The sequence below is a fragment of the Pipistrellus kuhlii genome, unplaced genomic scaffold (genome assembly GCF_014108245.1).
Source record: "Pipistrellus kuhlii isolate mPipKuh1 unplaced genomic scaffold, mPipKuh1.p scaffold_m20_p_4, whole genome shotgun sequence".
Lineage (NCBI taxonomy): Eukaryota > Metazoa > Chordata > Mammalia > Chiroptera > Vespertilionidae > Pipistrellus > Pipistrellus kuhlii.
The window spans coordinates 91,755,684-91,779,994 of NW_023425540.1; the positions used below are offsets into that span (position 1 = coordinate 91,755,684).

General features: G+C 59.6%; 3 protein-coding genes across 4 annotated transcripts in view; 2 read left to right on the plus strand and 1 right to left on the minus strand.

Annotated features, from left to right (window-relative positions):
• The window catches only part of CLCN7 (chloride voltage-gated channel 7), a 28,322-nt gene extending 16,280 nt beyond the window's left edge, over positions 1 to 12,042 (plus strand). For both annotated transcript variants that reach the window (XM_036408879.2, XM_036408880.2), the window contains 16 exons: positions 2,006 to 2,099; positions 2,353 to 2,417; positions 2,931 to 3,047; positions 3,599 to 3,653; positions 4,049 to 4,109; positions 4,674 to 4,812; positions 5,182 to 5,275; positions 5,971 to 6,140; positions 7,918 to 7,969; positions 8,198 to 8,325; positions 8,614 to 8,699; positions 9,059 to 9,188; positions 9,879 to 9,938; positions 10,033 to 10,209; positions 10,537 to 10,617; positions 10,785 to 12,042. In XM_036408879.2, the coding sequence (XP_036264772.1) occupies positions 2,006 to 2,099; positions 2,353 to 2,417; positions 2,931 to 3,047; positions 3,599 to 3,653; positions 4,049 to 4,109; positions 4,674 to 4,812; positions 5,182 to 5,275; positions 5,971 to 6,140; positions 7,918 to 7,969; positions 8,198 to 8,325; positions 8,614 to 8,699; positions 9,059 to 9,188; positions 9,879 to 9,938; positions 10,033 to 10,209; positions 10,537 to 10,617; positions 10,785 to 10,871 (1,596 nt within the window). In that variant the 3' untranslated portion in view covers positions 10,872 to 12,042. The remainder of the gene's footprint in view (positions 1 to 2,005; positions 2,100 to 2,352; positions 2,418 to 2,930; positions 3,048 to 3,598; positions 3,654 to 4,048; positions 4,110 to 4,673; positions 4,813 to 5,181; positions 5,276 to 5,970; positions 6,141 to 7,917; positions 7,970 to 8,197; positions 8,326 to 8,613; positions 8,700 to 9,058; positions 9,189 to 9,878; positions 9,939 to 10,032; positions 10,210 to 10,536; positions 10,618 to 10,784) is intronic.
• Positions 12,043 to 13,290: 1,248 nt separating this feature from the next.
• On the plus strand, positions 13,291 to 24,235 carry CCDC154 (coiled-coil domain containing 154). The gene is given in 19 exon segments (XM_036408885.2): positions 13,291 to 13,657; positions 14,166 to 14,448; positions 14,535 to 14,724; positions 14,938 to 14,984; positions 15,332 to 15,427; positions 15,883 to 16,006; positions 17,715 to 18,020; positions 18,111 to 18,722; positions 18,804 to 18,941; positions 19,846 to 19,965; positions 20,049 to 20,125; positions 20,496 to 20,613; positions 20,917 to 21,003; positions 21,284 to 21,468; positions 21,555 to 21,631; positions 21,634 to 21,787; positions 21,789 to 21,889; positions 21,892 to 22,026; positions 22,029 to 24,235. Coding segments are annotated over 19 exon segments (3,102 nt in total). The 5' UTR covers positions 13,291 to 13,440; the 3' UTR covers positions 22,064 to 24,235.
• Positions 22,462 to 23,310, minus strand: PERCC1 (proline and glutamate rich with coiled coil 1). The gene has a single exon (XM_036408883.1). The coding sequence runs from the start codon at positions 23,308 to 23,310 to the stop codon at positions 22,462 to 22,464; it is 849 nt and encodes a 282-aa protein (XP_036264776.1).
• Positions 24,236 to 24,311: the final 76 nt, after the last annotated feature.

Consider the following 24,311-nt stretch of genomic DNA (forward strand, 5'->3'; position numbering starts at 1 on the left):
GATGGGCATTACACTGCATTTATATACGAATTTGGAGACAGTTAACATCTTTTTATAGAATAGAGTCTTGTAAAATCAAGAATACACTTAAGTTTTTTGTTGTTGTTAATCCTCATCTAAGGATATTTTTCCATTTATCTTTTTTTTAGATTTTTTCTTTTTGATTTATTGTTGAAAGTATTATATTCTAACTAATAAAAGAGTAATATGCAAATTGACCGCACCCTCGCTGTGCCCAAGCCACGCCCATCAACCAATCGGGCGATTATGGGCAATTATGGGCGATTATGCAAAATAACCCAAACCAGGTGGTGGTAAATTTGCATATCAAGAAATCATAGAAAGAAGCCAAGCACTGCAGAAGGAAGTGAAGCTTCGGAGAAGCAAGCAAGCGGGGGCAAGGGAGAAGGAAGAGAAGCAGATGGGGTGGGGGAGAGCGCAGCAGGAAGCCCTATTGCAGGGATCTTCCTGCAGTGGGCTACTAGTCCTATATAGTAAAGAGGTAATGTGCAAATTGACCATCACTCCATCACACAAGATGGCCACCCCCATGTGGACAAAAGATGGCTGCCACAAGATGGCCAGCAGCGGAACGCAGTTGTGGGTGATCAGGCCTGCAAGGGAGGACAGTTGGGAGGGACCAGGCCTATAAGGGAGGGCAGTTGGGGGTGACCAGGCTGGCAAGGGGGTGCAGTTAGGGGTGACCAGGCTGGCAGGGGAGTGGATAGGGGGTGATCAGGCTGGTAGGCAGAAGTGATAGGGGCAATCAGGCAGGCAGGCAGGCAGACGAGCGGTTGGGAGCCAGCAGTCCTGGGATGTCTGACATTGGAGAGGGTGCAGACTGGGCTGAGGGACACACACACACACACACACACACACACACATATATATATATATATATATATACACACACACACACACACACCCCATGCACAAATTTTGTGCACCGGGCCTCTAGTATGCATATAAGTTCCCTATCCCTCACCCCTGCCTTCCTTTTGAGATTCATCAGTCTCTTCCATGCTCTTATGTCTCTGGATCTATTTTATTCATCAGTTTATTTTCTCCATTGATTTTTAGAAAGAGTGAAATAGAGGAAGGAAAGAAGGATAGAGATAGAAACATCAGTGTGAGAGAGACACATTGATTGGTTGCCTCTCACATGCCCCCCTAGGGCCAGGGATTGAACCTGTAACCCAGGTATGTGCCCTTGACTGGGAATGGAACCCGAGACCCTTTGGTGCATGGGCTGATGCTCTACCCACTGAGCCACGCTGGCCAGGGCCTAAAGTTTAATTCTTGTTGTGATAGAATCTTTTCATTATTATTATTATTTTTTTAATATATTTTATTGATTTTTGTACAGAGAGGAAGGGAGAGAGATAGAGTTAGAAACATCAATGAGAGAGAGAGTCATTGATCAGCTGCCTCTTGCACACCCCCTATTGGGGATATGCCCGCAACCAAGGTACATGCCCTTGACCGGAATCGAACCTGGGGCCCTTCAGTCCCCAAGCCGACGCTCTATCCATTGAGCCAAACCGGTCCCGGCAGAATCTTTTCATTATTTTCTCATGGTTGTTAGTATGCAAGGAAGCTCTCTTTGGTTGCCTCTTTGGATCTGCAGTCTTTGTGAATCCAGGAGTTGATAAGTAGACTGTTTAGAGACTCTCTTCCTCTCCCTCCACTTCCTCTCTCCCCATTCCTTTCTTTTTTTTAAAAAATATATTTTATTGATTTTGTACAGAGAGGAAGGAAGAGAGATAGAGAGTTAGAAACATCGATGAGAGAGAGTCATCGATCAGCTGCCTCTTGCACACCCCCTACTGGGGATATGCCCACAACCAAAGTACATGCCCTTGACCAGAATTGAACCTGGGACCTTTCAGTCCCCAAGCTCTATCCATTGAGCCAAACCGGTTTCGGCTCTCCCCATTCCTTTCTGAGAAGTGCCCTTGGAGAAGCTGGCTAACACCCTGTTCCTGTCTGTCCTGCCCCATTTCAGATCTTTGAGTACTTCCGCAGAGACACGGAGAAGCGGGACTTTGTCTCGGCGGGAGCCGCGGCTGGAGTGTCTGCTGCGTTTGGGGCCCCTGTGGGTGAGCAGGGGCCCTGCCTGGGTGACAAGTGACTTCCTGTGTTGGGCAAGCAGGGCTGTCCGTGCCTTGAGAAGGAACAGTTTTGGTGTTTGCCAACGTGGGTGCTGGGTGGTGTGAGGCTGTGGGGTGCCTCCAGAAAGCGCCCAGGGTGCCTCTGATGTGGGCTTGGTGCCTTGGGTCTGGGGCGTGAGGGCCTCTGGGCGCGGGGCTCTGCGCCTGGGTAGAAACTTCAGGCTGGGCCACTGCGTTCCAGGCGGGGTCCTCTTCAGCTTGGAGGAAGGTGCCTCCTTCTGGAACCAGTTCCTGACGTGGAGAATCGTAAGTGCCCACAACGGCGCCTCTCCCCATGTCAGGCATGTCTCACCTTGGTGTCCTTCGCGGTCCCCTGGACACCACACTCCGGGCCCAAGCTTTGGTGGCCTCGTGGAGGTTCCTGTGGAGCCGTGCTTGGGGCCACGCCCCGTTGGATTTTTATGGCCCAGCTCTGTCTCTCACTTGACCCTGAAGTGTTGCCTCCTGCCCTTCCCCTGTCAGTCAGGTCACTGTTTTCACCCTGTGCTCCTTCAACTCCTCATTGGGGACCCCCTGACCTCATACATCTTTCCTCAGCTCTGTCCTGGCTTGACCCCAAACTCGCCCGGCTTGCCCAGCCTTGAGGGGCCCGGCCATCGAGACCCAAGCCTCCTTTCCTTTAGCCTTTGGAGGGGCTCCCGGTGCCTCCTCGGTGACAGGAGAGGCAGCCCCTTCTCCTGCAGCCCCTCCCCCGCTCCCAGGGTTCCTCTCGGAGGGCACTGTTGTTCTGATGCTGTTTGTTTCTCTCTGTGCCCACAGTTCTTTGCTTCCATGATCTCCACCTTCACACTGAACTTTGTCTTAAGCATTTACCATGGAAACATCTGGGACCTGTCCAGCCCGGGCCTCATCAATTTTGGCAGATTTGACACGCAGGTAACGTGGCCCATTGTCCCAATCACTGTTTCTGGTTCTCTGTGCGGGGCCACGGTTTACTTAAGGTTCAGCCCGAGAGCTTGGGCTTTTGGGAAACTCCCATCTCTTCGCCGAGATTGAGCTCTGTTCATAAGCCCCCGGACCAGAGGTGCTCTTGGGAAGCACACATCCAGCCTGGCTGTGAGGTGAGGGTGCCAGTAGACAGCCCAGGGGCACCTTCAGGGTTGTCTTACCCATTTGCAGATTGTTAGACAGTGACACAGACTGTGGTCCTGGGTGCGCATGCACCAGCTTAGGGAGGGTGAGTGGGAGCAGGCCGGCGCCCCTAGGAAGGCCTGAACCATACACTGCAGCTGCCAGGCACCGCCAGGGGTCCTGCTCCAGGACGCCCTTGCACAGGGACACATTGGAGCTGTTGGGCTGTTTGGGTCACTAGATTGTTCCTATGTCTCTCCTTCCTGCCCCCCTTGGCTCCCCATCTGTCAAGTCTGAGTGGCAAGAAGCTGATGACACATTTCCTCACAGAACAACTGCTCTTCCTCTTTGCACAGACGATGGTGTACACGATCCACGAGATCCCCATCTTCATCGCCATGGGCGTGGTGGGTAAGGGCCATCTCAAGAAAGACACCGACCCCTCTGGCCTCACACTTCTCCGTCACTCAAGATGGCGGCCCCCAGCGGAACAAAGCATGTGGTGGGGTCAGGGCCAGCTTTGAAATGGCTCCTGCAGGGCCACCTAGGGGAAACCCACACCGTACAGAACCAGAGCTCTGCTTCTCCGTAGGGGAGCCCATCTAAGAAGCAGACTGGCCCCTCAACATCATCCATTCCTCTCACAACCTTTTCCCGGAAAGGAAGGCAAAGCCTTTCAGAGATAAGCCCCTCTGCCTGTCCATCAGAGGGTGGTGATGGAGCAGACCGTCTTCTCCTGTCCCCCCTGGTCCCTCTCCTGCGGGACAGCCCAACCGTTCTTACACGTGACTCCTTCCTGGTCGCAGGTGGTGTTCTTGGGGCTGTGTTCAATGCCTTGAATTACTGGCTGACGATGTTTCGAATCAGGTGAGAAACCTGATTTGTGGCTCCTGGGGCCTTTGAAAATGGACTCATTGTGGGCTTTGTGCCCACAGGGCCACCTAGAATGCCAGCTGCCAGTGTGCGTTCCTCTGTGGTGGCTTGTATGTGAAGGAGACAGCCTGGGGCTGGGGGATGGATGGGGAAGGGCTCGGGAAGGTCCGGCAGAGGAGGTCCTGCCTTTGGTCCAGCAGCCCTGGGGTCAGGGTCTTTCTGGCCTCAGTCTGGTCTGCCCAGGGCAATCTCGAGCCCGGACACAGTTAACTGGCATGGCTTCTCTTTCCATTTGGAAAGCCATTACTGGAGCTTTGAGGTGGGGGGTGGGGTGAGTTTGGGGTTTGGGAAAGTACCTCCTCTTGCAAAAACTTAAATGCAGTTGGAGAGCACCCAGGAGATAATCAGGACGGGCCGGAGTCTGGGTAGGTTGATGACTAAACGTGCTACATCACCCTCCTAATCGGTGTCGTATTATCAGCTCTTGGTGAGTCACAGGCTCAGGTTGCTTTGGTAACTGCCCAGGTGTCCAGAGGTCCATCCCAGTGTTTGCTCTAGGTACATCCACCGGCCCTGCCTCCAGGTGATTGAGGCCATGCTGGTGGCCGCTGTTACAGCCACTGTCGCCTTTGTGCTGATCTACTCATCCCGGGACTGCCAGCCCCTGCAGGGCAACTCCGTGTCCTACCCCCTCCAGGTAGGAGGTTGGGCCACCAGGCAGGGGGCAGGGCAGGCCTCTGAGGAGGAGCGCTCGCTCCCCGTCCCAGCAGGAGAGCTAGGGACACAGCGGAACTCCAGAGCCCTGGGCCACACAGGCTGGCGTGTCCTCAGAGAGGGTCAGGCCACCTACTGGGTGTCGGGAAAGTGGTGCCTGTTGGGCTGGAGCCTCCCCCGGCCCTCCTCCCAGCGTGTGGCCTGACAAGGACCGAGGAGGCCTTGAGGAGTGGGGGCTGTGGGTATGGACCCTCCGAGGCAGCAGCCTGACCTCATCCTGCCATGTGTTGGCGCTTGATGCTGGGCAGGACTACCCCGTCCCACTGGCCCGTCCTCTCTCCCAACCTTGCAGCTCTTCTGTGCAGATGGCGAGTACAACTCAATGGCTGCTGCCTTCTTTAACACCCCGGAGAAGAGCGTGGTCGGCCTTTTCCACGACCCCCCAGGTGTGTGCCCGTGCTCCGTGCTGTCAGCTGGCATCGCCATGGCCCTGCCCCCCTGGCCTGATCTGCAACAGCCCACAGACACTGGGCACGGAAGCCAAAGTAGATGGCGTCAGATTCTTCCATTGTGCTACTCCATGGTGCTACTCTGGAGCGTCATCTTGCCTCCTAGGACCCTTAGGTGGTCTCTGATGGTTTTCTGTCACAAAAAAGACGGCTAGGACTTTTCTGGCCCTTGTGCGTGTGACAGGAATCCACAAATTTAACAGAAGCATTTAAATGTGGGAAGAGGCCAAGCCCTTTCTAAAAGGTGCTGAGTGACGCGAGCAGCTGGCACAGGCCTCCTGACATGCTGGTTCGGGGTTCACTGGGAGTTACCTAGTGTGGAATGTGGCTGGTGGCCTCTCTCCCCTCACCCCAGTGGTCTGCACTGCAGTCCCTACTGTTTGCACACTGACTTCAATGGTCACCTTCTCTTGGCCTCAGGTCACTGTCCTGCTGGCTGGACACTGGGCCCCCCCTTGCCCTGGCTCCCTCCGTCCCCAGGCAGGCCGACCATCCTCCTGCCTCCAAGGACCCAGTCCCCAAAACCCCATGCTCTGGCCTCTGAAAATGGGGAAACTTCCAGGGACTCGCGGGGGTGCGTAGGGGTCAGGATGTGACCTGGAGGTGATGACTAGCCAGCCTCTCTCTACTAGGCTCTTACAACCCTATGACCCTCGGCCTCTTCACCCTCGTCTACTTTTTCCTGGCCTGCTGGACCTATGGGCTGACAGTGTCTGCTGGCGTCTTCATCCCGTCCCTGCTCATTGGAGCTGCCTGGGGTCGGCTCTTCGGCATCTCACTGTCCTACCTCACCGGGTCCGCAGTAAGTGGGGTCTCCATGCACCAAGCATGCGGGAACAGAGCTGGGCTGGAGGGAAGAGGGGCGGTCCTGGTGCCCCAGCCTCGGGGCCACTGTGAGTGAGGGCAGTGGGCTCCCAGCGTGATGGTCAGCGCCTCAGAGCCTCTGGTCATTTTACATGGCCATAGTTTTCTGGCTGCTGCTGTTTGAAAGGAACCTGCCATTAATGGAGCCATCCATGTGTGTGGTCCAGAGACAGTGTCAGGGGGAGACACTCAGTGGCTGTCAGTGAGAGAAGGTTACAGGGAAGCATTGGGCGCCCTGCGGTGGGCACCCAGGCTGCGGATGCTGGTGACTGGCTCTGTGTGTGACAGGCCTCCCTGGCCTCCTCTTTCCACCTGCCTCCATGGGCACCATGGTTTTAATTTTATATATAGTTCCTTTTTTAAACTTAATTATTAAAATAGGGTTTTTTAAACTGTAAACAAGCAGGCGAGTCTCTCCCACACTGTCCCACCACCCACTCCCCTGGCCAGATGTGGGACAGGCTTTCCTCAGATCTCAAGTTTCCTCCCGGACACAATGTTTTATGGATTTTAATTGCAACATGATTCACATACCATAAACCCTCCCTTCAGAAGTGTAGCCCAGTGGTTCTATAGTGTGTTCGAAGTGTAATCATTGTTACTGTGTCCGCTCAGGACATTCTCATTGCCCCAGAAAGAAATCTGTCCCCCTCAGTATTCACTCCCATACCCCTCCAGTCCTTGGCAACCACCTTCTGCATTCTCTCAGTGGACTTGCCTGTTCTGCCCGTTTTATATACACTGAGTGGCCATATTATTATGATCTCTGAACGCATAATCTGGTCACTCGTGTGTGTGTGTGTGTGTGATATATGTCTATATGATATATATATCTAAATAGTTATATATCTATATAGATATATGTATCTTTATATGTTTATGTGTGTGATATATATCTATATATCTGTATATCTATATCTATCTATATCTACCTTTCTATTTATCTATCTATATCTATCTATCTATATCTATATCTATATCTATATCTATATATATATAGATAGATAGATAGATAGATAGATATAGATATAGATATAGATATAGATATATATGAGGCCCGGTGCATGAATTCATGCATGGGTGGGGTCCGGCAAGCCTGGCCAGGAGGGGACATGGGCGGTTGGCCAGCCTGCCTACTGGTTGAACTGATCAAGGGGACAATTTGCATATTAGCCTTTTATTATATAGGATATACACTGAATGGCCAGATTATTATGTGTTCAGAGATCATAATAATCTGGCCGCTCAGTGTAAGTGGATCACACACCAGGTGCCACCCATGTCTGGCTTCTCTCCCTGAGTGTGCAGTTTTCAGGGCTCATCTGTGTTGTAGCACATGTTGGATTTTCACTCCTGGCACTCACTTGCTCGTCTTGCGGTGCAGGCATTTCTGCAGATGACAGCCACTGCACACATGCTGCTGCCCTCTGTCCCTGCACACACTTGTAGCTCCTCCTCCAAACATAGAGTGTCCTTCTTTCTCATACTGCCAAGTTCTCTGGCTTAAGCCGACGGCATGATTCATCAGGACATCCCTGGTTGGGCCCCTCCTTGGGTACTTCTAGACTTAGTTATTACCAAGGAGGTGCAGACCATTTTGCACGTGTGCATAAACTTCCTGGATGTGACATTGCTGAGCCCAGGCAGCTTCTGTGCATCTTGGTGGGTTTGGGTAAGGGGTGCCACCCCCAACACCACCTGTGTCATCCCCACAGATCTGGGCCGACCCCGGCAAGTACGCCCTGATGGGAGCAGCTGCCCAACTGGGTGAGTCCTGTCTGTCACGTGGGCAACCCAAGGTCAGGAGGGGCGGGTACCTCATGGAGCTCGAAGACTGGTGTTTAATTTAGTGTCATCGACCACTCCCTGCAGGGTGTAGCTGGGCCCTGAGTGGATGGCGACAGCCCTGCATGGAGAACATGGGCAGGCAGGGGCGCAGGGAGGGCCTCAAGACCACCCCTACCTCACCCCGCCCACCTCTCCCTCCCCGGGCAGGTGGGATCGTGAGGATGACGCTGAGCCTGACAGTTATCATGATGGAGGCCACCAGCAATGTGACCTATGGCTTCCCTATTATGCTGGTCCTGATGACCGCCAAGATCGTAGGAGACATTTTCATTGAGGTACAGCTGGTGGGAAAGGCCTGCCTGCCTAGTTCTCATTCTGGGTCCCATCCCCATGCCCTGGGCTCAGAGCCTGAGAATGTGGAGACTGCTCTGTGGCAGCAGAGGAGGGAAGGGGGCCCCTGCAAAGCCATCCCCCAAATAGCTTCTGCCTTAGTGGTAGGCACAGTGTGCCTGGGACCCCTCCCCCAGGGACAGGCACTGTGTTTTCCCGGATCCCCCCTTGGCAGCTGGTCATTGCACCCTGGACCCCCTCCCTGTGCCTGATGCCTGTGCCCTCTTCCCCAGGGCCTGTATGACATGCACATCCAGCTGCAAAGTGTGCCCTTCCTGCACTGGGAAGCCCCGGTCACCTCGCACTCGCTCACCGCCAGGTACCGCCTTTCTCCCTGTCTTGGTCTTAGGCTGAAGGCCTGCAGGCCTGGGCTTCCTCTCCACACATAGGTCGAGGGCAGTGAGTGGTGCCGACGCTCTGGCAGGGTGGGTGTGGGCAGCCAGGAGCAGGAAGGAGGCCACACGCCTGTGTGCGAACATCTGGGAGATGCTCTCCAGGTGTCGGGGCTGCTGGCACCACCCAGGACGGGTTCTCCGTGGCCTCTGGGCTTCCTGCACCCCTGCTCATGGCTTACTGCATCCAGCAGCTTCCTGCCTGTTGGCTTCATTCAGGATCCCCATGGACACATGGTTTGTGACCAAGTGGCCAACAGGGGACGCAGTGTGTGCTCTTCCCCAGGGAGGTGATGAGCACGCCGGTCACCTGCCTGCGGAGGAGGGAGAGAGTGGGCGTCATCGTGGACGTGCTCAGTGACACGGCGTCCAACCACAATGGGTTCCCTGTGGTGGAGTCCACAGATGACCCCCAGGTACAGGGCCTGGGGGGGTGGCCCTGGGTCCACTGCTGTCCCGCAGGAGCCATAGCCTCAGGCCAGGTCCTGCCTCCATCCTCTCTCACAGGGAAGCCATACTCTTCCCCTGTACCTGTCAAGCAGGACATGTTGGGCAGGGTTGGTTCGTAGGGACAGTTTTGTGTCTGGGTTTATGGTAGAATCCCATTAACTGTGAAAGGAGCACTGTCCCCACGGATAGATTAGTGATGTTCCCAGTGCCATCTCATACCCACACTGCCCGTCAGCCGCACTGTGCCTGTTGTCGGGAGAGGCCTGACAGCATGTGGCCCACCCAGTGCCAAGCTTCCAAAGGTTTGGGGTGAATTTTGTCAGCCGGGTCTGCATGCCCCCAGCCCGTGCTGCAGCCCAGGCACTTTTTTCCTTGCTCTTCGTTGTGTGTCCCCCTGCCCCTTCCAGGTGTTTGGGGGTTAGCATGCTTGTGCCTTTGGCAAAGCCAGTGCCAGTCGACAGTGACCGTACGTTGATGGGGAGTGTGACAGGGAGCCTGACTAGAGCCAAGGTCCCGAGCAGACGTCCTGGACCTGCTGTTCAGACACTGCCCGCCCTCCTGTTCACACCACTGAGCTTTCACAGGGCCTCAGCCAGGCAGGCAGGTGCTAGGTCAGGGCTCTGCTCGCAGACAAGGCCATCTTGTCTCCCCTGCAGTCAGCGCGGCTCCAGGGCCTGATCCTGCGCTCCCAGCTGATTGTCCTCTTAAAGCACAAGGTAGGCTCCTCGGCCCCTCCAGGTGGTGGGAGATGCAGGCGGGAGCTGGGGTCCTGAGGTGCCTTGCCCACGGCCTGTTACCTGCTGCCCGCAGGTGTTTGTGGAGCGGTCCAACAGGGGCCTGGTACAGCGGCGGCTTAGGCTGAAGGACTTCCGGGACGCCTACCCACGCTTCCCCCCTATCCAGTCCATCCATGTGTCCCAGGATGAGCGCGAGTGCACCATGGACCTCTCTGAATTCATGAACCCCTCCCCGTATACGGTGCCCCAGGTGCCTGGTTCCCACTTGCAGGGCCTTCTGTGGCTTGCCAGGGAGGGACGGGGGTGGAATCCGTGGAAAATGGGAAGAGCTCCATTCTTACACACATGACAAGGTTTGGGGGGTGGGCATGGCTGCATAGCCAGACCCCGGCAGCATGGCTGAGATGGGCTGGTTGGCATGCGGGGGGAAAGATGTGCTTTAGGACACGTATTGATGTCCTGGTTGCTGCGGGTGTGATGGGAGGCAGCCAACCCTGGGCTTGGAGAGTCCTGCCTCTGCTCTTGGCTGGAGCCAGTCTGGGCCAGTAGGCAAGCTGAGGCCCTGACCACATTGCAGGAGGCATCTCTCCCTCGGGTGTTCAAGCTGTTCCGGGCCCTGGGCCTCAGGCATCTGGTGGTGGTGGACAACCACAATCAGGTGAGTAGCCAGGAAGGGCAAAGGGCCCCTTTTCCTGCTGGCCTGCCTGCCTGCCCTGGCCATATGTCCACCTCCGGGGCTCCCCCAAACTGTGCTGCTCCCCCACATGCTTCCACAGAGGAGGAGTGGGGCTGCCGGATTCCTATGACCTGGCTTTGTTCCCACAGGTGGTCGGGCTGGTAACCAGGAAAGACCTGGCCAGGTACCGGCTTGGGAAGGGGGGCCTGGAGGAGCTCTCGCTGGCCCAGACGTGAGACCGTGGCCCTGGCACCTCTCCTGGGGTCCTCAACACGCTCCTCGGGCAGCAGCAGATCTGTCGGCCTCAGACCGCGGGATGGCCCCCTGGTGTGTGAGCGTGACCATCGATGGGCACCTTGTCGATGTCCCCCCTCCTCCCCCTTGCCTCAGCCCCTTGGATGTCACTCTCCATCCTCCTGTTTCTTCACCCTCAGGGAGCAGGTGTTCATGCAAATGCTCGCTTCCTCCGAGCCAGCGAGAGTTCACGTGTGTGTGTGTGTCTCAGTGCGTGTTTGTGTGTGTTCATGGTATGTTTACCTGTGTGTGAGGCAGCCAGTAAGCTGGGCCCTGTGGATTTGAGTGCTGCAGGCCCCCAAGGCAGGGCCACCCCTGCTTCTCTGCTCCTCGTTACCCTCAGTGCTGGCCCAAAAAGACAGAGCTGCCTGTACACTGCCAGCTGGAGGCCTGGGTGATGTGAGGCTGCAGCTGAGGCTTCTGGCCTTGTCCCCACGGCCCAGTGTGTGGCCCTGAGGTGATAAGCCTGTGCAGCTGGGACCTTCCTGGACAAAGGCCCAGCCGGAGGACCAAAGGCCAGGGCCTGGGGCAGCAGACTCTGGAGCAGGCTGTTCTCCAGATCCCGCATGTGCCCCGGGCCGCACCCCCTCAGGAGGCGTGGGCTCTGTGAGGAAACCTCGGCCGAAGGAGAGCTGAGGACCACCGTGGGCCTGAACCCGAGTCCTGTCACACATGCCACCCAAGCCCTCTGGAGCACCCAACCCTCGGGAGCTGGAGTCCAGATGAACAGCTGTTGCCACTGGGACTGAGGCTGAGAAGGCAGGTCTTCTCAGCATGGGGCTGGGGGTGGAGCCTGGCCCAGGGTGATGTTCTGGGCAGCTCTGATTCCGGTCCATGCAGCTGGGCTTTGGGCTGAGCCGCTGAGCCTGCAGCAGGGATGCTGTTCCCTCCTAGGACTTTTTTAAAGGTGATTCCCAAGTCCCCACCCCATCTCTGATGAGGTGATCAGATGCTTTTGTGGCAAGCTGGTGGGTGTGCGCCTTGGTTTTAGCCCCTTTCAAGGGGATGGGACCTCGAACTGCAGGTCCAGTCCTGGTGGGGAGTCCTCTGTGGAGGGAGCAGGATCTGAATGTGGGAAGTCCAAATAGGAGAAATAAAGAAATTGTACCCAGACAACCTCTGCCAGCTTCCTGTTTCTGTTGAGCATGGACCACACTTTAGCAGCCTGGGATCCCAAGGGTGGGGGTGTCTGAGATGAGACCTCCTCAATGCGTGGTACAGAGTGGACATCACTGGGAGGGAGACACAGATGAGAGGCCAGGAAACCAGGTGGTTGTGTAGGTGGGACCCTCGTACTTCATGCAGGAGGGGACCCCCAGGCACCAACCATGCATCCTCATCGAAGGTCTGGGCAGTGTTGTTCCTGGGGCAGCTACAGGGTCCAGCGGAGAGGACTCCGCACAAGCTGACCTGGTGGCCACGAGGCGTGTGGTGTGGCTCCCCCTGGAGGAGAAGCTGACTGAATCCCCCAGCCAGGCTGAGTGGCAGGTCCAGGGGCTAGCGGCACGGCTGCAGTGGCCTGAAGTGAGACATAACCTTCACCAACCTTCAGACTCGGAGCGGAGAAAGCCAGGGCAGCATTTCGCACACTTTGTGTGGAGTACATGTTGAGATGGTATTTTCGGTGAACTGGGTTACATAAAATGGACTATTGACGTTCACTCCACCTGGCTACTTTCTCTTTTTAATGAATTTCGTATTTTTTTTAAACTTTATTTTCTGCAAAGCCAATCACGTGTTGGGTGGGAAAAGTATAAAAGTTATTCTTCCATATTCAGGCACAGCAAGCACTCAGTTTCAGAAAACAAGAACTTAAAATATTTGAATCAAAGGCAGTACCCTGCTACTTGCATTTTAAAACTATCTTTCTTAGCAACAACAACAAAGCCTTTTTGTTGATTTCAGAGCGGAAGGGAGAGGGAGAGAGAGAGAAACATCAATGATGAGAGAGAAGTGTTGCTCAGTTGCCTCCTGCACGCCTCCTACTGGGGATTGAGCCCACAACCCGGGCTTGTGCTCTGACCGGGAATTGAACCGTGACCTGGTTCATAGATAGATGCTCAACCACTGAGCCATGCCAGCCAGGCTCCACCTGGCTACTTACTGTGGCTGCTAAGAAAGTTAATGTCGCCGGAACCGGTTTGGCTCAGTGGTAGAGCGTCGGTCTGCGGACTGAAGGGTCCCAGGTTCGATTCCAGTCAAGAGCATGTACCTTGGTTGTGGGCACATCCCTAGTAGGCGGTGTGCAAGAGGCAGCTGATCGATGCTTCTCTCTCATCGATGTTTCTAGCTCTCTATCTCTCCCTTCCTCTCTGTAACAAATCAATAAAATATATATATTTTTTAAAAAGTTAATGTCCTGGTGTAGCCCACTTATGCCAACACCCTGTTCCCTTTGATAGCCCGTCAGAGTCTGTTTTCTTGGCTGCGGGACTGGCTGTGTTCAGTCCGTCGGGTCCCAGCCTTCCTGCTCTGGTTTAACGACCATGGAGCCAGCAGTTGCTCCTTGGCATGGCTCCTGCTCAGACCAGAGAGTTCTGCCCTGACCTCTATACCACCGTGGATCCTTCCAGAAACAGGCAGTTGGGAGGCCTTGTGGGAACAGGAGAGTTGATGGCTCAGGTTCCATTGGCAGTTGGGCCTGAAAATTGCGACGTTCTGGTGAGGACAAGAAGGTTCCAGAAGAGCCCTCGCTGCCCTACCTTCCTTGGTGTTGTCTTGGAAGGAGGTGAGATATTAGGACTGGAGCTCATCCCTTCACAGCCCATGTGGTCCCCCAAGGTCCAGGGCTGACTTCCCTGCCTCCCCCAGCCACTCCCCTTCTCCCCCTGCAACCACCCTGGTTCCAGCTCTGGGCGGCCTCAGGGTGCTAAGCCAGGGCCTCTCGGCAGTGGCCAAAGCCAAAAGCAGTGGCTGCTGATGAAGCTGGGTCAAGTGAACCAGGTGCCAACTGGGGCAGAGCCAGGAAGATAGAGCAGGGAGGAGCCTGCATAGGGGTGTGATCTCCAGGTAGCTCCCTCTGGCCTGGCCAGGCAGGACATCGTTCCACTTCGGCTGCCCAGTGATGTGTCCTCAGGCAGGGAGTGCACCTCTGAGTCCGAGCTTCCTGTTGAGCAATGAAAGCTGAGCCCTCTCTAGCTGGGCTGGGCTGTGCGACTCGGCAGAAGGAGCCTCAGTGAGCTGGCCAGGCACACTCTGTGACAGTTGCACTGATTCTGGGCCCCTGTTGCCCTAAGCTCCATCTAGGAACCAGCACCCCTTGTCAGTCCAGAAGGCCAAGTGGCAAGCTTGGAGGTACCTTCTTGCAGAGCTGGCTGATTGCAACTCCTCGTCCGGGGCTTCGCCCCCCTCTCAGCTAAGCACTACCACCCTGGAGGACCTGGGGCTCCTCCTGGAAGAAGGGCTGGAGCTCCTGAGTCTGGAGGAGATCTCAGAGAGGTATGAGCCCAGCTGCCTGGAATCCTCCACTTCCGTCCCAGAGCAGGACACCCCCAAGCGCTGGGAGCACCTGGAGCAATGGTGAGCCCCGTGTGGGCGGAGCGGGAGAGCCATACATCAGCCCCAAGGCATGTGTGCCGACTCGGCCTGCTCCTCATCCTGGCCAGGGTGGCCGACCTGCAGGCCGAGGTGGTGTCCCTGCGGAGACACAAGGACTACTATGAGCGTTCCACATTGAGCCTGCTACAAGAGCTGCGCCAGGTGCAGGTCATCGTGCAGCTGCAAGACTCGGAGCTGAAGAAGCTGAAGCAGGAGTTACACCAGGCAGTATGGGGCCCTGAGAAGGAGGCCCTGGAGGTGAGACACCCGCCGGCTGGGAGGCAGCTCACCCCCCCTCCCCCAGGCCAGGTTCCCCCATTCCCAGGTGTTGGGCAGCTGCTTCCTGGACCCTGAGCCCCGCTCATCTCTGCTGCCCCGGCTTGGAGCCCAGAGAACCCCATAGGCTGTGTCTGTGCTGGTCTGGCTGTGAGGGCCCAGGCCTGCACTCAGCCCACACCCTCCTCCTTGCAGTTCCCCAGCCCCCAGAACCAGAACAAGATGCAGGTCCTGGACAAGAGGTATTCCCGCGCTTGTGGTGCAGGACTCAGCAGGAGGGAAGGGGTTGGGGAGAGCAGTGGCTGGTGCCGGACCCCTCAGAGCATCAGCCACAGGGTTTTGTTTTCCCAATTAGTTGTCTTGCCCCGGTAAGCAGGACACGCCCATGGCAGAACTCAAACGGTCTGGGTTTGTGTGTTTTCAACCTCGGTGCTCCCCTAGAGGCCTGGCAGAGGCGTGGGAGGCTTGCTGCTGGGGCCCTTGGCTAAACTCCCAGCCCCTGAAGGCTGCCCAGCCTGCTCTGGGCTTCTCCTGGCCGCCAGGAGGGTAGCTGGACAGGCCCCAGGCAGAAGCGGCTCTTGTGTGCCAGGTTGGTGGAGGTCCGGGAGGCCCTGACCCAGATCAGGAGGAAGCAGGAACTCCAGGACTCTGAGCGGAAGGGCACCAAGCAGGAGGCCAACCTCAGGTGGGCACCTCTCGCCTCCTGCCCCAGGGGCTGGTTCTGGACATGCTGTGTGTGGCCATGTGGGTGTCACCGAGGCAGGGCAGGTGTTCACGTACCCTCGGTGCCAAGCTGCGGTTGACAGGGAGCCTCAGACACCTTGTGGATCTTCTGTGGGAAAAAAGGGACTTGAACTTGGGGCTCCAACCATCTCCTTTCCCATTGGTCCCAACCAGGGCTCAGCTCTCACCACGCGGCGGGGAGGAAGGGGTAAGAGAGGGTAGAGACACAGCGTCTTGCCCCCTCTTTGTGTTCACTCAGGCGAGCTATGCACCTGCAAATCCGAGGGCCTTAGGTCAGCCTAGGGCCCCCAGAGCAGCTTTGGCCTGAGAATGGCCCCCAGTGCCAGCCTCCCTGTGGCTCCCCAGCTCGCCCCTCTGGCTGGCCGGGCTGCTGTGACCTTTGGCCCGTGTCCCCAGGTTAACCAAGTTGGCCAGGAAGCTGGAACAGGAGGAGCAGAACCGGGAGGTGGCGTGCAGTGCCCTGCAGAAGAGCCAGGAGGAGGCCAGCCAAAGGGTGGACCAGGAGGTGGCCAGGCTGCAGGTACCAGGCAGGGCGGGCGGGCAGCTGGGCTGCTGGAGAGAAGGTCCTTCTGGAAGACCCTCCCCACCCCCAGCCCAGCCTGTGCCCTTCCCCTCACAGGTTCTCCCTCCTCCAGCTATCTTTTTAGGTCCCTCCACGTGGTCAGACTTGGAGGGTGACCCCAAGGCCTGTGCTGTGGAATACAGTGGCCACTAGCCACAAGTGGCCCTGTGTATTGAAATTAGCTAACTTTTTTTTTTTAATCCTCCCGCAAGGATATTTTTTCCCATTGGTTTTTACAGAGAGTGGAAAGGAGAAGGAGAGGTGGGGAGGGAGAGGGAGAGAGAAACACTGATGTGAGAGAGACACATTTGCCTCCCACATGTCCCCTACCAGGGCCAGGAGCCTGCAACTGGGGGACATGCCCTTGACCGGAATTGAACCTTGGACCCTTCAGTCCGCAGGCTGACGCTCTATCCACTGAGCCAAACCATCTAGGGCGAAATTAGTTACCATTCTAGACAATTTAAAACTCGGTGCCTCCGTCACGTGAACCAAATTTCAAATGCTCAGCGACCACAGGAGGCAGTGGCTGCAGATGGGGCTGCACCTTCATGACAGCAAGTGTCGTCAGCACCAGATCAGCCACTGCTCCTCCTCCCCTTTCTGTGCAGCCAGCACCCAAACCAAGACACGGAACCCCAAAGCCTGAAGCCCCTTCCTCAGCCATTTTCAACCTCGGGCTCCCCTCAGGCAGAGCAGAGGTTACCCTCCCGAAGACGCACCCCCAGTTTCCCCTCCTGCGGGAGGGCCACAGGTGGGGGCGGGGGCTCGGAGGTGGGTCAGGGGACGGGGCAGCCTCTTCAGCTCTGCAAATAGAGACCGGGGACTGCGCCGTACACCAGGGCGGCCCCAGCTGCCGCCCACATAGCTCGGCTGCTCAGCTTCCGTAGCGTTTCCCTCCCGCTCGGTTCCCTCCACAGGCTGCTTGCTGCCCACTGGCCAGGAGCTCCTGTGGCATTGGGCCTGGGGACTTCCAACACGACAGGCACCTCCACCTGGTGGGATGCCCGCCTCTTCCCTAAGCCCACTCCAGGGCCCGGGTCTGCAAGCTATGGCCCATACCTGGTTTTGTCAATAAAGTTTTATCGGCAGACGGCCACCCCCATTCGTTTACTATTGTCCACAGCTGCTTCTGCGCTGGAACCACAGCACTGAAGAGCTGTGCACAGACCCTGCCCTTCAGGTTTATGTTGTCCATAAACCCGAAACATCTACTCCCTGGCTCTTTACAGATCCTTTGCTCAGCCCTGCACAGGCCGTGAAGCTGGCCAGGGCTGGGGCACACCAGCACATGCACTTGACCTCTCTTCCTAAGGCTCCCTCCCAGCTCTGGGTGTGGTTTGGTGGTAGCTGCTGTGCCTTCTTCCGATCGTCACTCCTGCGGGCACCCAGTGTGTTCTAGACCTGCCTGAGCTTGGCCTGCAGACCCCTCGGCCCTGTGCCGCCCTCCGGGAGGACAGGGGACCCTGGCCTCTTTTCCTGTGGAGGGGGTGGCAGGCCCAGCCCCGCTAGGCTCAGGGACAACCAGGGACCCGGGACCCAGGGCCCCCCGATGGAGATAGTTGGGCAAGAAAATAAGTCTGAGACGGCATGGTGGGTGGGGGGCCGCTGTGGAAGAGGGCGCCCAGCACGGTGGCAGCACAGTGCCCATATGCTCCCCCCACAGGCCCAGGTGACCAAGCTGGGGGAGGAGATGAGCCTTCGCTTCCTCAAGAGGGAGGCCAAGCTGTGCGGCTTCCTGCAGAAGAGCTTCCTGGGCCTGGAGAAGGTGGGAGCTGGCCGCTGGGGGGCTCCGCCGTGGCCCCCGCCCCCGGCTCACGCAGCGGACGGATCTCTCTCGCAGAGGATGAAGGCCTCGGAGAACACACGGCTGAAGGTGGAGAGCAGCCTGCGGGGGGAGCTGGAAGGCAGGTGGCGGCAGCTCCAGCAGCTGGCGGAGGAGCGCCTGCGGGCCCTGCGGGGGCAGTGCAAGGTGGGCAGCTCGGGCTGGGCACAGGCAGGGCGGGGGGGGGGGGGGGCGCGCCTGGCGGGGCCCAGGTCTCAGGCCACCTCGGCACTACAGCAGGAGGAGTGCTACCTCCTGGAGCAGTGCCGGGGCCTGGACAGGGCCGTGGTCCAGCTGACCAGGTTTGTGCGCCAGAACCAGATGTCACTGAACCGCGTCCTGCTGGCCGAGCAGAAGGGCCGGTGGGTACCCAAACGGGGCAGTGGGCAGAAAACGGGGGGGGAGGGGGGGAGGTCAGGCTGGGTGGGTGGAAGTGGCCTCAATCCCTGGACCCCAGCTTCCTGATCCCAGTGTCAGGCCCAGATGAGTGCCTGGCAGAGTAGCCACGCACCCTCAGCCTGCCCCTCACAGGGGACTCAGGGTGGCAGCGGTGGACGCAGCCCTGTTCTGGTGGCCCCTGTGATGGCACTCCCATCCTCTGCTCCAGTGAGCTTCTTGGAAGGTTCTGGAGCCTGCAGCCAGGCTCCCGTCCCTGGCCCAGCTCTGAGGGGCAGGCCAGCCTCAGCTGAGGGACAGTCTCTCTCAGTGGCACCCACCCCCAGGGACACCAAGGGCCACTTGGAGGAAAACCAGGCCGGGGAGCTGGCTGCCTACTTTCAGGAGAAAATGGAAGCCATGCAACTGGCCAGCGAGCAAGCGCAGCAGGAGACGCAGAGCACCCTGGAGCTGGTGAGGGCTGAGGCGCTGCGTCCGGTCTCCTCGTGGGATCCCCCGCCTCCCAGCACCCACACTGGGCCCCACCTCCCACAGCTCCAGGAGAAGAGGCAGGCCTTGGAGGCGTCTGTGGCTGAGCTGGTCAGACAGGTGGGCGACCTGAAGGACCACTTCCTGGCCCTGAGCTGGAGGCTAGACCTGCAGGAACAGACGCTGACCCAGAAGCTGTGTGAGGTGAGGCTGCCGGGGGGAAAGGCAGCCTAGCCGGCCGGGGTCCTGGCGCCCCTCTGGCTCCCCGAGGGTGGAGGCCTGACCGGCAGGTCCCAAGAGTGCCCGGTGACTGCCTGTAAGGCCGAGACCTCCTGCTGGGGCAGGCAGCCCAGGGCCAGCTGCTGAGACGTCCGTCCAGAGGCCCCAGAGGCCTGACCAGCCAGCGGGCTCCACGGAGGGGCCAGCACGGCATCTGTCCCTGGTTTTTTTTTCTCTTCTTTGAAGGTTAATCCACGCCCCGAACAATCCCCCTCTTTAAAGTGTATAATTCAGTGTGTTTTTCGTATAGTCAGCGTTGGACAATCCACCACAATCGCTCTTAGAAGGCTCTGCCCTCATTAGCAGCCACTCCCACCCCCTCCCCAGACCCTCGCCCCCACCCTCTGCTTCCTGTCTGTGGATGCGCCTTTCTGGACACGTCCTTGGTGTGGAATCACACACTGGCCTGCGTCCGGCTTCCCTCGCTGAGATGGCTTTTTAAGTGCATCCGTGTGGTAGCATTTCGTCCTTCTGGGGGCGGAGTACTCCTTCGCCACACAAGGGGCCACAGCTGTTTACCGTCTGTCCGGGCTGGGCACTGGGTGGCTGCCCCTCTGGGTGACACGGAGGCACTGCTGTGAGCGCACACGTACACCCCTGGCCCGCCCTGCGCCTCCTCCCCTGCCGTGTGGGAAGACTGCCTTTCTCTCCGTCCCTATCCCCGCTGACTCCCCGTGGGCAGCAGGGGTGGGGAAGGGCTGAGGGTGCTGGCTGGCCTGGCTGGACTGTGCGAGGCCGGTGTGCATGAGCTCAGAGTCAGGGGCGCGCCCTGTCTGTCTGTCCACCCTCCCTGTCCACGCTCCGGCCTCACCGGCTGTCTGTGTCCTAGGCAAAGAATGAGTGGGAAGATGCCGAGCGGAGATCGCTGGAGGGCCTGGCCTGGTGTCACAAGGAGGCCCAGGCTTACCTGCGGGAGGTGCGGGAGACGGTGGACAGCCTGCCGCGGCAGGTGGGTGAGGCTGGGGCCGCCCCCCCTCCCCTGCGGTGCCCGCCCTTAGTGGCCCGCCCACCCCAGCCTCTGCTCCGTTTCAGATAGAAGCCGTCTCTGACAGGTGCGTCCTGCACAAGAGTGACTCCGACCTCAAGATCTCCGCTGAGGGCAAGGCCAGGTGAGGCCCAGCTCCCAGAGCTCGTCCCGCAGGCCCGCCCCCCGGGAGGGCGTGAACGCCACCGGCTGGCCTGCAGGGAGTGGCCGGGAGGGCTCAGCTGTCTCAGAACCGCCTGCTGCACCCACAAGCCTTCTCTCGGGTGCCCCTGCCTGAGCGCCCAGCATCGCAGCACCCTAACCCCTCCCGGCCCTGGCTTGGGGATGGTCTGCACGGATCCCCGGATCCTTCCCTCTGTCACTCCAACCCCCACTAGAGGGGCGTGGCAGAGCAGAGCGCCCTTCCTCTGCCCAGGGATCCTCCCGCTCCTCACCCTGCCCGCACCCTAGAGCTCTCCCCGCCCGGCCGGCAGCCTTGGCCTCCGTACCCACAGGGAGGTCGAGGTGGAGGCCGTGCGGCAGAAGCTGGCTGCTCTGCTGTCCTCCGTGCAGCTGCTCCGGGAGGGCAACTCCGGGCGGAAGATCGCCGAGATCCAGGGCAAGCTGGCCGCGGTACCCTCTCGGGCCCCGTGCCCGTCCCGCTAACAAGAGGGGGGCCGCCCCTGTGGAGGGTCCTCAGGGAGGTCACAGGTGTCTTAGACTTTGGGAGTTCCCAGTGGAGGCGCCTGCTGGAGCCCCAAACGCGGGGGGAGGTGGGGCATCAGCAATCACGGTGAAAGGAGCACCCTGAGCCCGGGCTGGGTCCCACCTCAGCACCCACTGCGGTGCCCCCAGACCCCCTCCAGGGGTCAGTTCCCGCTCTGGGAGGGTGGGGGCGGGGTGCTTCCATGTCCACCCATGGGGGGCAGTATTTAGTTTCAGAACCAAATAATGAAATTGGAAAACAGCATCCAGGACAACAAGACCATCCAGAACCTCAAGTTTAATTCGCAAATCAAGTCGGTGAGAAGCGGCCTGGGCCGGCCCCGGGGTCCCAGGCCAGGAGGGCGGGCTGCTTTCTGTGCAGAGCCCGGCTCCCAGTCCCCCGGCCCCTCCCAGCCTGCCCGCCCCACCCTCTGTCTGCAGTCTCCCCTGCCATCCGTCCGTCTGTCTGCATGTCTGGCCTGAGCACCGTTTCCAGGCAGATAAGGCCCTGGTTTGCCCAGAGGAAGATAATCCTGCCTGCATCCCCCCTCAGCCCCATTCCTCAGCTCCGCCGGGCCGCCCCTGCCTCTGGCCGCAGCGCAAGGAGGAGATGGCCACACGGAAGGAGTGCCTGGGGGGGCCGAGGAGCGAGGAGGGCCCGCGGGCCCTGCCGCTGGACAGCAGGAAGGCGCTCAAGTCCCTGGGGAGATGGCAGTTCGTCAAGGACATGGCCTCTGGCGAGGTGGTCCCCGTGAACCGCTGGGGCGTGTATCAGGCCGTGAGGTGAGCCGCGGGAGCTGCCTCCGGGTCCAGGTTCCGGGCGGGGGAGGCCCCGAGGGCCGTGGGGCCTGAGCCGCGTCTCCGCACAGGTGGCTGCAGTGGAAGGCGGTCCTCATGAAGCAGGTCGCCAGGCGGAGGCCACGGACAGTCTTGAAGTGGTCCCTTGGCCAGGAGCCTGCCCACCAGCGCCCAGACCGGCCCCTTTCCCAGAAATAAACATGCCACTCTATCTGCCAGCGCCTGGCATTCCCTCCAGGGGCTCCGGAGGCCCAGGCGGTGGGAGTGACCAAGAGGCTCCATCCTTGAAGCCTGTCCATCCCCAGGCCCTGCTCCTGCCCGAGCCCAGCGGAGCCCAGCCCCGCCGTCTTCCGGGCCTTCCCCAAGAGGCACAGCAGCCGGGCATCCACAGCCTCGGGATCTGAGCCTGTCAGCCGGGCCCTCACGCCTGCCAGGTGCCTGCCCAGCAGAGAAGAGGCTCTTCCCGCCTCATCGAGGGAGCAAACTGTCTGTCGGTGCCCTCAGCAGCGCCCTCCTCCCGCCTCTCCGAGGAAACGTGGCTCATGGGGCAGCTGGCCCTGCCACCTGCTTCGGGGCTTGAGGAGGGGCCCCTGGGACCGGCCAGTGGCTGGCAGTGGGAGGGTTTTCCTGGGAGTCTCCGGAGCCAGGCTGGTTGGGCACAGTGTCTAGACCCCTGAGCCCACAGCCTCAGCGTGGCCACAGCTCCTGTCCTGCCCTCCCTCCCCGTGGGCAGAGCTCCGAGGGCTGAAGGCCAGGATGGCTGGATCCGTACCTGGCCTTCAGCCCCTGCCATTCCTGCCCGGTGGCCTCTGGTGATGGCAGCGCCAGGTCCCCGGATGATCCCTGACCCTCTTCCTGGGCCTGGAAAGTCCCCACCTGAACTGGTGTGTCCTCCTGGTGACCTCCCATCTTCGAGGGCCCCCCAGTGTCCCCCAGGACAGCCGTAAGGGGACTCCAGACCCCTGCTGCCACAGCCCGCTAGGCCTCGGCCAGCTGCACGCCCTCCAGGGCCTGGGCGCCCCTGCCCGGCAGCTCCGGGCCGGTGTCCACCGACCAGCTCGCCAGCAGGTCACTGAAGTCGGGAGTCCCGGGGTGCAGCAGGCCCAGGGGGCTGGGCGCCGGCTCCTTCCAGAAGGAGGGGGGCAGCTTCCTCTGCGTCATGGGTCTGATGTGGCCGTACTTCTGCTCCAGCCGCAGCCGCTGGCTGGCCGACGCCCGGAGCACCGAGAACTGCCGCAGCCCGTAGTCGAACAGCTCGGCCAGCGGCCCCAGCGGCTGCGCCCTCTCTCCGCCGGGGCCGGTCTCACGCCCCCGCCCCTCGGGGCCCCTGGGGGAGTGGGCCCCAGGCTCAGCCGCCCTGTCATCGCTGGGGGACCCTCCCTGGGCCAGGGGCACCAGGTCCGCGCAGTAAAGCTCCCTGGCCGAGCTGCTGGCCGAGTGGCCGTCAGCGTAGACGTCACAGGCGTCTGGGTCCTGCCCCCCGTCCTTTCGGCCAAAGTACCTCTGGATGTCGCCGCTGATGAGCTCAGAGAACCGCAGCAGCTGCAGGGGCATCGCGGGGCTGCTGGGACCTGGAGAGGCCTCTTCCGGGGCGACTGTGGCCCACCCTGAGCTGTGGGGGGCTGGGCTGTGGGCCCCTGGCCCGTCCCCCTCCAGGTCCTCTTCGTCTTCCTCCCCTACCTCCTCTTCCTCCTCCTCCTCCTCCTCCTCCTCTTCCTCCTCCTCCTCAGAAGTGTCCGGGGGTTCCGGGTCTGGGGGCAGGAAGGGCCGGAGGGAGGGCAGGGGCAGCTGGAAGTCACAGAGAGGCTGGATCACGCCTGCGGCCATGTCCTCCACGTTGGAGCTTCTGGGGCCTCGGGGGCAGCAGCCGCCTGGGGGGTGGGGGGGAGAGGGGGCAGGTTACCAGTCAGGGCCTGCAGCCCCTGGTGGACAGAGCATTATGGCCACTCGCTCTTGGGGAGGGTGCTGAGCTCAGCAGTGGGTGAGATTTGGGGGAGGGGGTCGGGGGCACCATGGCAGGAGCGTGGCAGGAGCAGAGGCAGGCCGAGGGGGGTAGAGCAGCAGCGGGCTGGGGACGGTCAGGTCCTGTGAGCAGCGCATCCTGAAGGGCGGTCAGCGGGGTGGGGGTCGATGGCAGGGTGGTGCCATGGAACAGCGGACTTGGGGAGAGAAGTCTCAGAAGACAGAAGCAGGGGAGGTGGGCAGCAGGCGCCCAGGGGCTGGGATGAGAGGGTTTGGGGCCTTGGAGAGCACAGCCCTTGCCCCAGGATGGGGTTGCTATGGTTCCTGGGGTTGCTATGGATCACGGAGGTGGTGTCAGCCCAGGTGCTGGTCAAGGGACCCCTTTGCCCCCTCACAGGCCTGTTGGGTCGGGAGCATCCCACTATCCCTGAGATGCCCACACTGAGCCAGGAACTGGGCTTGGCATCCTCGGGGCTTCCCCATCCCCATTTCTGCCGTCCCATCTAATTCTAATAAGAGCAGTCACAACGCCAGGCCTTCATTTGTCCCCTGTCTGGAGACTGCTCCGCAGTGTGGCGGGTCAGCAGGAGGCAGAAAAGGCCGGTGGGCCTCTCTCGGCTGAGGCTTGGGAGGATGGGGCGGGGATTTGAGGAGGAGACTGTCAGGGGTGCCTCTGGCTCTCCCCTTGACCTGCAGCCAAGCTGGTTCTGAATGCCAAAGCCCCCACCCCCCACCCAGGGAGCAGTGGGGCTTGCCCCCTGCAGTTGGGAAGCTGGTGAGTGAACCAGGAGAGAAGGAAGGAAGAAGGGGAAGGTGATGTGGGAGAGGGGGTGGAGAGAAGGGGCTCCTGGATTGTCAGAGCACAC